At 49.8% G+C, this 11,876-nt stretch overlaps 1 protein-coding gene across 1 annotated transcript; it reads right to left on the bottom strand.

Annotated features, from left to right (window-relative positions):
* Positions 1–904: 904 nt before the first annotated feature.
* YJU2 (YJU2 splicing factor homolog) lies at positions 905–9,960 on the bottom strand. The gene is made up of 8 exons (XM_006135602.3): positions 9,838–9,960; positions 9,175–9,275; positions 7,655–7,799; positions 7,075–7,209; positions 6,497–6,678; positions 4,860–4,980; positions 3,671–3,836; positions 905–1,997 (listed from the first exon to the last, which is right to left on the bottom strand). Exons 1-8 carry the CDS (start codon positions 9,859–9,861, stop codon positions 1,879–1,881), a joined length of 993 nt encoding a protein of 330 aa, XP_006135664.1. The 5' UTR covers positions 9,862–9,960; the 3' UTR covers positions 905–1,878.
* Positions 9,961–11,876: the final 1,916 nt, after the last annotated feature.

Genomic DNA, 11,876 nt, shown 5'->3' with positions numbered 1-11,876 from the left:
ACATGGCTACCCCTCTGAGACTAAGGGTATGTCTACACTTGCACCCTCTTTCGAGAGAGGGATGCAAATGAAGAGATTCGAAATTGCAAATGAAGCCTGGATTTAAATATCCCGCGCTTCATTTGCATATTCCCATTATGGCGCTAATTTGAAATAGTGCTATTTGAAAATAACAGACGCTGTTAAGAAGCGGTTATTTTGAGAGAAAGCCCTTCTCTCGAAATAACTGGTAAACCTCATTGTATGAGGAATAAGGGTTGTTATTTCGAGAGAAGGGTTTTCTCTCAAAATAACCACATCTTAACACTGTCTGTTATTTCGAAATAGCGCCATAACGCAAATACGCAAATGAAGCGTGGGATATTTAAATCCCGGCTTCATTTGCAATTTTGAATCTCTTCATTTGCATCCCTCTTTCAAAAGAGAGTACAAGTGTAGATATACCCTTAGTGATTTGAGGAATTCAATAACTCAGCCAAACACTAAATGTCTATTGTCAGGGGGGGTGGGGGGGTGGGGAGAGGAGATTCTGTGGCCTGCAACATGCAGATCAGATTAGGTGCCCAGACGAGGTGCGGACAAAGAGCGAAGGACACTCAACAATAGCATGAAGCACACTGTTGCAGAACTCTCTGCTCGCCCTGTGTATTCTGTGGGCAGAGGTTCGATCCAAGACTTGAAATCTTTTCCATCCCTCACGCCACAAATCCTATGAATTAATCACCCGCAGCACATTTCTGCAGACCTCTTGAACAGGGAGTTTAGTGACACCCTGCTTCTCAGTTGAAACGGTCACATCCTGAGCCAGCAAGAGGACTCCGGGTCCTGGCTCCCAATCTCCTACTCTGACCATTAGGCAATACTATCTGGAGACTTTACAAAGAATGACAGGGGAAGGGAGACGTGCTCTTCAGAATCCTTTATTACATCTGAAGTTAAACAAGGGTGTTAAAAATTGCACCATCCTCATGGGAAATACGAGGCACTGGCGCTGCCTCGAGATGCACAGGCAAAATGTTGCAATGTTGGAGTGGACCCAAGAGTCCAGCAAAAAAAGTTACATGTTAAACCATGGCCTCACGCCAAGATTTCAGTCCTGGTGAGAATGCACAGAGGGGTCTGGAGACAGACTGGGCTGCACAGGAACACCAAGCGACTGTTTCTGGTGAGGGAGATGCTGGTTTATGGAACCACCCACTTCATTACACCCCACTTAGCTGTTGATGACAAGGCTTTTGATAAACACGGTATGATGGATTCCAGCCAAAGTCGGTGACCTGCTGCTCTCAGCTCCTTCTGACATGCTCTGGGGCCCAGCTCCAGCTATCAGGCTGGGCAGCCACTGTCTACTCCCCAATCTCCCAAAATACATGGGCAGGAACCTTGCTCCAAGGATGCGGGACACAGGCCTGAAAAGAGGGAGCTTGTCTGATCTAATAGAGATTCTTCCCCTGGGCGGTTCTGCTTTGCTGGTGCCACCATCATTTGTGACAGGCTGTCAGGAGCCCGGACTGATGAATGTGTAATAGGAAGAGATGCCGGGAGGCAATTCGGCCACAGCGGAAGCATCCTCCTGTATCCCAGCTTGAAGGAATGTTGCCACATGACAATATATTGGGGCTTTCCAGGAAGGGAGAGCAGCTCTGATTACACACAGCTGGCCACGTGTGCAGTCAGCCTGGGAATCCCCTAGGGATCTTCTATGCACAAGGATGCCAGCTCAATGGCAGAGTTTGGTTGTTAGGACAGTAGCTGCCTAGTGCTGGGATGAAGAGAGGAAACTCGGCCCTCTTCGCCCCCCATTGCCAACCCCTGGCCTCGCGCTGCTGCAGCTGGGCACGGCAGCAGAGCGAAAGCCCTCAGCAGAGACCTACAGACTCAGTCACTGGTGCTGTCGTCACTGTCGGAGTACGCCCCCAGCAGGCTGAGGGAAGAGCCCTGGGCAGCTGCCGGGGGCTGGGACCCAGCAGGGAATGAGGAGCTCCGACTTCCAGCATCTAGAAGCCAAAGAGAGCAGGTTCGATCAGTCACACCACACACCCACCGCCGGGGAACAGAGCGCCGCAGCGGGCAGACGGCTGATGAAATCAGGAGTCCTAGCACTCCTGCTGCTGCATGGATGGGCTTCTACCACCGCGCCTGGCCCAGGCTATGCCAGGCCCTCGCCCTGGGCATCCACCGCGACACTAGGCATTAGGGCCTGGAGTGAAGCTGTTTTCTCAGTGCCCTGCCTGAATCTCAATGAGGATTAAAAGGTTTCCCATTGCTAGGGGAAGAGACTGTTGCATTGCTACTGAGGCCCAGCTCCTGCCCCCTTGTGGTGCCATAAGAAAATGGAAATGTCGGATTTTCTTCCGGGCATGGGGACTGCCTGTGGCTAGAAGAGGGCGAGGGGAGTCAAACCTGGGAGGGGGCCTCTCGTGTGTGAAACTGTCTGGTTTGTACAAGCGCCGAAGCTGGAGGGGGGGCGGAGGGACGGGTGCGTGGATCACGTCGGGAAGGCATTCAATCAGGCTGTTAAAGCACCAGGTTTGGCTCTGCGCCAATGTCATCTTACATAAGCACGGCCGGACTGCGTCAGACCAAAGGTCCATCTCGCCCAGTATCCTGTCTGCCGGCAGCGGCCAATGCCAGGTGTCCCCGAGGGAGTGAACAGAACAGGAAATCATCACATGGTCCTCCTGGCAGCCATTCCCAGCCTCTCGCAAACAGGAGAGGGACATCATTCCTACCCATCCTGGCTAACAGCCACTGATGGATCTAACCTCCATAAATTTATCTAGTTCTTTTTGGAACCCTGGTCTTCACAGGAGTTCCTGTCATGAACAAACTACATGCAGCCCCAGGATCATTTCACCCACCATCAAAATGCAGTCACCTCGGTGACAGAACACAGCCACTGTTCAGTAGAACAATGCAATCCCACACCACAGCTTACAACAGGAAGTAAAGAATACCGTATCCAACAGGAAGGGCAGGGACGTTTGGGGAGGGCAGAACAGCATTACCCAAATAGCACGGCATACAACATTATCTTCCCTGTAGCAGCAAAGGGAGATTTAACCAACATAAAAGGAAGACAGAAGGTTGTTTCTGAGCTGTTCCAGGCTGTTTATGTTATCGCAGTAGACTCCTGTGCCGGTTGTTTCAATATCGTTATGGAAAGTGTATTTTGGAGCAGCACAGTAAATCAAACTCCGTGCCAGACCTCATGTTACCATCTGTATTGCTGGAGACCAGGGCCCTTTTGGGTTAGGTGCTGTGCAGACACAGAATCAGAGGAGCTCAATAATTTGATGAGCAATAATAACTATATTATTATCATGGTGCTTCCATAGACCGCACTGTCACTGTATGGGAGCATGAAAATGTCTATATAGAAACTCAGCTGCTGTCCATCAGCTTTCATGCTTCAGGTCACAAGCTCTTTGCCAGAGTGGTCAGGAAGGAATTTTACTCCCCCATAACAATGCACTCTATGGAAGGCTGGAGAGAGGAGACAGCTTCCTCTCTCAAACACTGGGCCTTGACCCCTACTGGAAATCCAACACCAGACTCGATGCCAATCTCTTGGGGCGTGAATGACTCAAGTGCAACGTGTCACTGAAGCCAGCACAAGCACATGTATGATTCAGCTGTTTGATGCCAGGTGAGACGGCACTAAAGTTACCTGAGCTTAGTGATGTAGTTTGCTTCTCCACGCCGTTAGCTGCAGCGGAGCTCGGGGTTTGTTTCTTCACAGTGACCAGGCCTGCCAGCTGGGACTTGCTGTTCAGTTTGCCCACACTCTTCTCCCAGCTTTCGGTCTTTAGCTTCTTACTCTGGGGCTCCATATCCTACAAAAGGAAGCACAGATATTAACCGTCTCTGTCTGTGGGGCAGCTGGTGGGGAAGAGAGGCTATAACGACAACGTCAAAATCAAGGATGGTTTGGAGCTGCGGACACAGAGGTTTCATGTCACAGAGCAGCAAGGAAAGAGGGTAGCTAAAGGGGGTGAGGAAAGGGTTTGGCTAGGATGGGACCCAGCACTGTTAGGCATCAAGGAACAAAACGAGCACACGAAGATTCAGGCGGGATCCTGCTGTCCCCAAGATCAAAGAGGCTGTGGAAGAGCATCCCCACTGGGTTTAACACACTCCTGACTAGATGGCTCCGGACAAGTAGCACTGGGACTGGGAACATTTCACAGTTCAGCTCCAGCCTGGCTAAGGGGCCACTGGAAAGCTTTCACCAGCCTGTCAGTGGATGAAGATCAAAGAGACACCTGCAATCAGCACTAACTGGCCTGTTTGCTGGATTCACTGTGGCAATTCACACCAAGGACCAACCGAGCTCCCTCTGCCTCAGGGCTACCAGAACAACAGGCTGGGCCCATGCCAGAGAGCTCGCTCGCCCTGCTGTGAATAAGCACAGGGCTTCAGCCTTCAGGGCTGTCCAGACAACACTCCCACCACTGCTAATCTTGTACAAATGTAAGCCGTAGCAATACAACAATTACACCATTCTGATCCTTTCAGGTACAAGCCGAGACATGCTGACCACTGAACCCTCGTCAGGCATAGCGCTGGGGGTAGGGCTCTCCGCGGCGGCTCACTCCCATGGAGATGAGCCCTTTTGTTAGGTGATACAGGCTGACATTTACTTAGACCACAACCTCTCATTTCTTCCTTTCCGTCTAGTACACGAAGAGCCACATTTTCTAAATCGCATACGACAGAGGCAGTTCTGTCTCCGAGTCTGCAAACCAAGGGATTTCACATGCAATGTGGTCTGCTGGGTTTTAGTTTGCCTCCTTGTGGAAAAATATCCCACCCCTGTGAGCCACAGTGCTGGAAAAGCCCCTAGCTCCAGGATTTACCTCTTGCAAGATGTCTGTGGGTTTCATTTTTGGTACTGATCTCGAGGGCACTTTGTCAGCTTCCTCATCAGAGTCAGAGTCTTCCAGGAACCGCCTGCTCTGGGCTTGCTCCAGCATAGCTCTGCAAAACAAAGGGATCCCCCCACGGAGGTGTAATGGAACAACTTGATTACAGTTTAGACATAGGGTAGGCAATAATTTTAGATGGGGCCACTTCACTTATTTTTTAAGTGGCCCTGGGCCACCCCGGAGGGGTTCTGAACAGCTAGCGGGTCTCTCTAGGCACCTGCCTCCTTGCAGGGCAGGAGGAGACTTTGTGAGCTCCCACCTCACACCAAGGCCAATCAGGGCCTGGGGGCAGAAGGAATGTGCAAAGTGCTCCCCGCCCCCACCCTGCATGGGGTGCGCAGCACTTAGAGTGAAAACACTGCGCTCCCTGGCAGGGCAGGAGGAGACTTCGTGCATTCCTCCACCCCCAGGCCCTGATTGCCGGGGGGCGGGGGAGTGGCAGGACGTCCGCGGGCCGGATCCAGCCCTCAGAGACCCCTTTGTCCACCCCTGGTCTAGAGATACCCGCATGGTATTTGATAACGGCTCTCCAATCTAGCAGGAAAAGGCAGAGCACGCTCAAATGGCTGGATGTTGAAAGCAGACAAATTCAGACTGGAAGTGAGGGGCTATGTTTTTAACCTGAGAGAATAATTAACCATTGGAACTAGTTACCAAGGGTGCGGGGGAGGGGGGGGGGGATTTTCCGTCACTGGTAACTTTTAAATTAAGACTGGGTGATTTTTCTGAAAGATCTGCTCTGGGATCTATTCTGGGGCATTGCACAGGAGGGCTCGCTCAATGATCACTATGGACTTTTGGTCTTGGATTCTAGGACGCAATGAAACCCATCCACCTTCAGGAGCCCTGCAGCGAGCCATGGTGTCCTGCACACGATACGGCTCTGCTATGCTACCACTGAGCTGGGACAGCCTCTCCTGCCAGAATTCAACAGCTGCCTTAGAGCCGCTGGACACAATCAGCCGTTCCCAGGCTGTTAGCTGCTACAGCATGGCAGGCCTGGAGTCTGTCAGCGCTCCAAGTCTTCTTTTTCAGGAGCAGTTCAGCGCTGCTGAAAAGTCCATCATGTCGCCCCAGAACAGCAGCATGGACGAAGAGTTAGGAGTTTTCCCCACACCCGGACACAAAGGCGCTTTAGCCCTCCTACACCCTGGAAGAGGCTTCCTCTCAACGAGTTCAGTCTCAGAGGCCAATTCAGCTGTTGATCTCTTTGCCAAAGGTGCCGGCTGGGACAGTGATTTTTGGCATGCAAATACCTCTCCATGGAGGAACACGTCACTTACATTTCCCTTACCTGCCTCAATACTTGGGCCAGCACACCTGGATCTCCTCACATCCCAGTTCACACCACCACCCAGCTATGCACACGTCCCACAACCTCAGATCGCAAGTGTTGCCACCCGCCCCTACCCCCCTTGGCCCTGTCCTTCCCATTAGAATACCGGGGGGGAGGGGGAAGGGGGAGAAGATTGACAATACTGCCCAGCCCACAGATGTTAGCCTGGAAAGTTTCATATACCTAGGTGTGACCAGAACTCAAATATAAGCAATGTTTTCAGCAGACTCACTTCATCTCCTTTTCATCTTCCTCTAGTTCCCTTCGTTTCCGCTCCTCCTCGTAGTCCTTATACTGCTTCAGCATGGATTCAAAGTCCACATTTGCCTGACGCTGGTTCAGCTCCTTCAGCTCTTGTAGGTTCTCCAGCACCTCCATCTCCAGCTTGGAGTCCTTTGTTCGGTTCTCCAACACCTAGCAGGGAAAGCAGGAAAGCCCTTGAAGCACTGAGTAAGCCACATCAACAACTCCTGAACTGTAGTTTCCATTACTAGTATGGAAATTCTCAAGTGTCTGCTGCTACGGATTAGCATGTGTAATAGGCAAGCAACAGCAGGACTGTGGGAAGCCTCATTTTCAGATCTTAACAAGCACAATTAAAGACTATGGTAAAATCCCTTTCCTCATCCTAGGATACGACAGAACCTAGCAAAAGCAGAGACCTCAGTTACCATTTCTGTTTTGCCAGTTCCAAACGGTTGCTGCAGAACCGGGGCAGTAGCTTCCTACCATGCACCGAAAAACAAGTGGCCTGTGACTTGCTAATCTAAGTTGCCCATTCACCATGGGGGAAAGGGCACATTCAAATACCTTCATGGGATTGTTCAGCTCTTCCTCCTCTCTCTCCTTCTGCACCCTCTTCTCCTCTTCCTCCAACAGCTTCTCTGCTTGGAAGTTCCGAGTGGCGCCATGCTCCATGGTATAGTCTGTGTTCTCAGGATCCGTCTGAGGAAGACATGAGCAGCATAAGGGAATTATTGCAAGTGTGCCACATGCAAGACAGGCTGCTATTGCTCCAGTCATTCTTAATGTATTCTGGGCTGGTTATAAATGGCCAGGGTGACTTTCAAAGCAACACATGAAGCTACACAAAGCATTTCAACCTTGTTTTAGTCACATCCCTGCTCCTGCCAAAATAATAATTAAGCCCTAGAAACACTCATCATTTGACCAATAATAGTGCACTATTCAAACTATGAATGGGACACTTCACTGTTTGTTGTAAAGGGAACAAAGATCAAATTTGACCTATGATTATCTTAAAACAGCAGTATTTGTTGGGTGCCATCTAGGCCTAGGACTGAAGTCTCCTGACACACAGTGCCTCAATCTCTAGACCATGCTGCCTCCACAGAGAGTCCAGCTGATACAGAACATTCAAAATCTCCACCTTGAATGTGATTTCTGCCAGGCAGCGGGTGCACTTGATGTAGAAGCGAAAGATGGGAAGCCCCAAGTACACTTCATTCTGAACCGTCTCCTTGCGAGCATTAAATTTCTTGCCTTTATAGATGTACTCGCCACATGTCTTGCACCTACGTGAAGCAAACGGAAAGTGAATTACGTTGACAACATATAAAAGAAAACTAGAGAAAAAACAACAAGGAGTCCAGTGATACCTTAAAGACTAACAAATTTATTTGGGCACATGCTTTTGTGGGCAGGAAACTTCAGTGCATCTGACAAAGTGGGTTTCAGCCCACAAAAGCTTATGCCCAAATAGCTTTGTTAGTAAATAAATGTGTTAAGTATTTACAGTTCCACAGGACCTGTTGTGTTTGCTGAAACAAATGAACATGGTTAGCCCCCTGAAACTAGAGAAAGACAAGAGTCTGACATACAAAGGAGCTAAGCCCAATTTTCGTAGGCAGTGTCAAATTGAGAATCACATTCCCACTTGATCATTTTGTACCTATTCTTGTTATACATAACCTTTAAGATGACCAAAACAGAAAGACATTAGATACATAGCTAATTTTTCCATTTAATTTTTGATCAGTGTTACTTCTGTTGATTGACACTTCCCTCCCTCTCACATAATAGTTGGGGGGTGGGGTGCTCACCTGCACACTCTGGATATTTAGGTACTTATATGACCTACTTCCCCCTCCCCACCCTTCTGGCCACTTTCACTTCACTGAGAGAGCCTGTTGATGCTGATGATGTCATTCTGCCATCTGGCAGGAACAACTTTTTTATTCAGAGAGAGATTATTAGTGGACAGATATGAACTGCTATGAATTAAAAAAACAAAGGACTGAGGCAAACGACCGATTGGGTAACTTGCCCAAGCTGACAGAAGGAGGCAAGGCAGGAATTGAACTCAGATCTCCTGAGTCATGATGCAGTGTTTTATCCACTACCCCATTCTTTTCTATCCACCTGTTTTTGGTGAGGTGTTTTATAGCAACATGGAAGCTGAATCTGAAGAGGCAGATGCATCAATCACAAGCAAATGGCTGGCTGGACTTGAGTCTGGTCACGCTGCCTTCAAGCCTGCTTGAAAGACCCTTACAAGTGCAGCAGCTGAACATTTGCTCAGCCTTACTATTTAAGCATCTGGCTATGTATGCACATATAGCCGTTGGGGTGTCTAAATTATGCCACTCTAGAGGATATTCGGCTATTTAGTTTACAGCTATACAAGGTTGGTCTGCCCCACAAAAGGAGTAAATTGTAAATATTCTGGTGCACACAGGAAGTTGCTCAAAGGAAATCAACTAAAGCCTCAAAAGCATTCCTTATTAACAAAATCCGGTCAGTACATTCTGCAAGTAGCTGGATTCACTCTCCACTCCAACATATAGTCAGGTCAGCTCGATGGAAACATAGTAAGAAACCACGGCAGGGATATGCTAGGTAACACGCCAAACTCTTGTGACAGAACGCAGTTCCCGTAGGCCCTCTCACCTCATGTTGAATGGAGCCATCAACCGCACAACATATTGACGATCCTTTGGGAGCTTGAGCTTTGGGATTTTAGATGGATCGAAGTCTGGCGGGTAGTATTTCTACAAGAACAAAGCAGACAGGCATCAGCTGGGAGGGAACAAAGCCTAACATGGGGAGGGTGACATGAGAGGACTTTGCTCCTGCACTTTGGGATCCACAGAGAATCAGAGCAGGGCCAATGTCGCGCTCACATTAGGAATCTGCCCATTGCCTCCCACGCACAAAACTTATAAAGGCCTCCCAGAAGCACAGATGTAGCTGCCCCCTCCCCCACTACAGGACCCCCTATGTCTCCCCCACTACAGCCACCCCGGTTTTCCCCTCCCCCACTACAGGACCCCCCCATGTCTCCCCCACTACGGCCTCCCCGGCTTTCCCCTCCCCCACTACAGGACCCCCCCATGTCTCCCCCACTATGGCCTCCCCGGTTTTCCCCTCCCCCACTACAGGACCCCCATGCCCCTCCCCCCAATACGGACCCCCTGGCCCTTCCACTGTCCCCTCCCCCCCATTACGTCCCCCAACGGGTCTTCCCCTCTTCCCTCCCCCCCCAGCCCCCTCCCCCACTATGGGGCCCCTCCCCGCGTCTCCAGGCCAGGCCGCCGCCCGCCCCCTACTCACATTCAAAACCTTCCTCTCCGACATTTTGCCCCCGGTCTGTGCCCAGCTCGGGCCGTCCCGCTAATTCTTCCCCTCCGCCGCAGCGCAACGGGCACTTCCTGGAGCCACCCCCTCACCCTCCCATTGGTCGGAAACAAGAGGACGCCGAAAATCCTTATTCTCTATTGGCTCTCGCTGCCGCCCCTCACGATCTAATCCCGCCCACTGGGCTCGTGCGCGGCCACTAAAGAAGCCCGTCTACACGCAAAGCCCTGACGAGAAGGGTTCCGGGTGGAGCTGTGTCCTAACCAGACCCTCTAGCGAGAAGGTGCCTCAGCATTAGAGGCTCTCGGGGTTTCGGTGCATTGGCTACGCCTAGAGACTGCTTTCCCAGGGCATTTAGCCACCTCCTCTGTGGTATACAGAAAAGCCAGGCAACAAGCCGCCTGCTCCCGAGTTTGCCCATGGCAAGGAAATATGGAGTGATGTGGGGTTTATGGTGCAATGCCAGACAGACCTCACATTCAGCATGACAGGGATAAAAGGGCCCGGCTTCACTGCAAGAGCTCTCTCTGCCCCTTAAAAGAGCATGCTACAACATTTCTCCAGCTTCCTACACATGCTCCTGCCGTTATCTGGTTCTACACAATCCCATCGTCTAACCGTTATCTGGTTCTACAAATTCTATTGTTGCCTATCATCTTCCAAAATCACAACGGAGGGTCTAAAAATCTTGAGATTATTTTAAAAAAAATACATTTTCATTTGCCTTCTGGCTTGTGAGCCTTTCGGATGTACTTGGGTCTCATTCTCAAACTTTACAGCCATGAGGACCTATAAACTTTCTTACAAAAATTAAAGCCAAGAGTCTTGTGTGTGCTCATTACTACAGCTGCTGGGGCTTTCAAAAGCAATCAAGGAAATCTCATGAAAGCAAGCTGTGTGATAAAATTGCAAGAGTTGGCAACACGGCTGAACATGTTCCCAAATGAAAGCCTGGCTTCAAATATATGTCATCACTAAGGCTAGGCAGGACCACTGTGATAATCTAATCCAGGGGTGAATAAGCAGCCTTTGGGCCGGATGTGGTTCACCCGGGTTAGCCCCTGGCAAGCTGCCAGATGTTTTATTTATTTCCCTCATGTCCATAGGTACGGTTGCTTGCAGCTCCCATTGGCTGAGGTTTGCTGTTCCCAGCCAATGGGAGCTGTGGGTAATGGTGGTTTAGCCTTCCGAGCTTCTAGCAGCTCCCATTGACTGGAAATGGTGAACCCCACCAACGGGAGCTGCAAGTGGCCATACTTGTGCATGAGCTGGTGAATGAAGTGTCTGGTGGCCGCCAGGGGCTAAGCCTGACGAACCACGTCCAGCCTGTGGGCCACCTATTGCCCACCCCAATCTAGTCTGACTCCTGCCTAGTTAAGCTTGCAGGGATTCAATTTTTTATTGGTAAATGTTGATTTCACAGTATCCACAAGGACAAAAAAGATGTCTATGAATAATAATCAAAACCTACAGCCAGGCAAAGTACAAAAAAAGCTACTCAAGAATTTAGTTTGATGTAAGGATACTTACATGGGATGTTGACAATTTGTGCTCTCATGATTATAAAGCTTTAACTTTTTGACTCTCAACATCTATTGTCCTTAAATAATTATTGTTTCCTGTAAGCAAGGGCTAAACTACTCCTTGCTATCAGCCAGCTAAAAGGAGAGAGCTGCCCTGGGGGTGGGTGTGCTCACTCAAAGGCTATGTCTACACTGCTGGCTTTTTGTGCAAGAACAGATGTTCTTGCACAAAAACTTACAGACCGTCTACACTGCATGTGCATTCTTGTGCAAGTAAATTTACAGTACAGTTTCGGAAAACAGGGCTTCTTCTGGAAGAGTTATTTCTCCCCATGAGGAATAAGCCTTCTTGCGCGAAATCTCTTCCACAAGAAGGCAGTGTAGACAGGCAACATTAATTTCTTGCGCAAGAAACCCCTATGGCTAAAATGGCCATCAGAGCTTTCTTGCGCAAGAGAGCATCCACACTGCCATGGACGCTCTTGTGCAAAA

The sequence above is a fragment of the Pelodiscus sinensis genome, chromosome 19 (assembly GCF_049634645.1).
Source record: "Pelodiscus sinensis isolate JC-2024 chromosome 19, ASM4963464v1, whole genome shotgun sequence".
In the NCBI taxonomy this organism is placed as follows: Eukaryota; Metazoa; Chordata; order Testudines; family Trionychidae; genus Pelodiscus; species Pelodiscus sinensis.
Note: the sequence above shows the minus strand (reverse complement) of the source record. Positions and strands in the feature narration are given on the sequence as shown.

Bases quoted from the DNA above. Each gene is read 5' to 3' on its own strand.
- YJU2 (XM_006135602.3), bottom strand. From the start codon at position 9,861: ATGTCGGAGAGGAAGGTTTTGAAT. The intron at 7,800-9,174 runs GTGAGAGGGCCT...TGCTTCACGTAG, and splicing joins ATGGCTCCATTCAACATGAG to GTGCAAGACATGTGGCGAGT. The intron at 4,981-6,496 runs GTGAGTCTGCTG...TTTGTTTTGCAG, and splicing joins GAAGATGAAAAGGAGATGAA to AGCTATGCTGGAGCAAGCCC.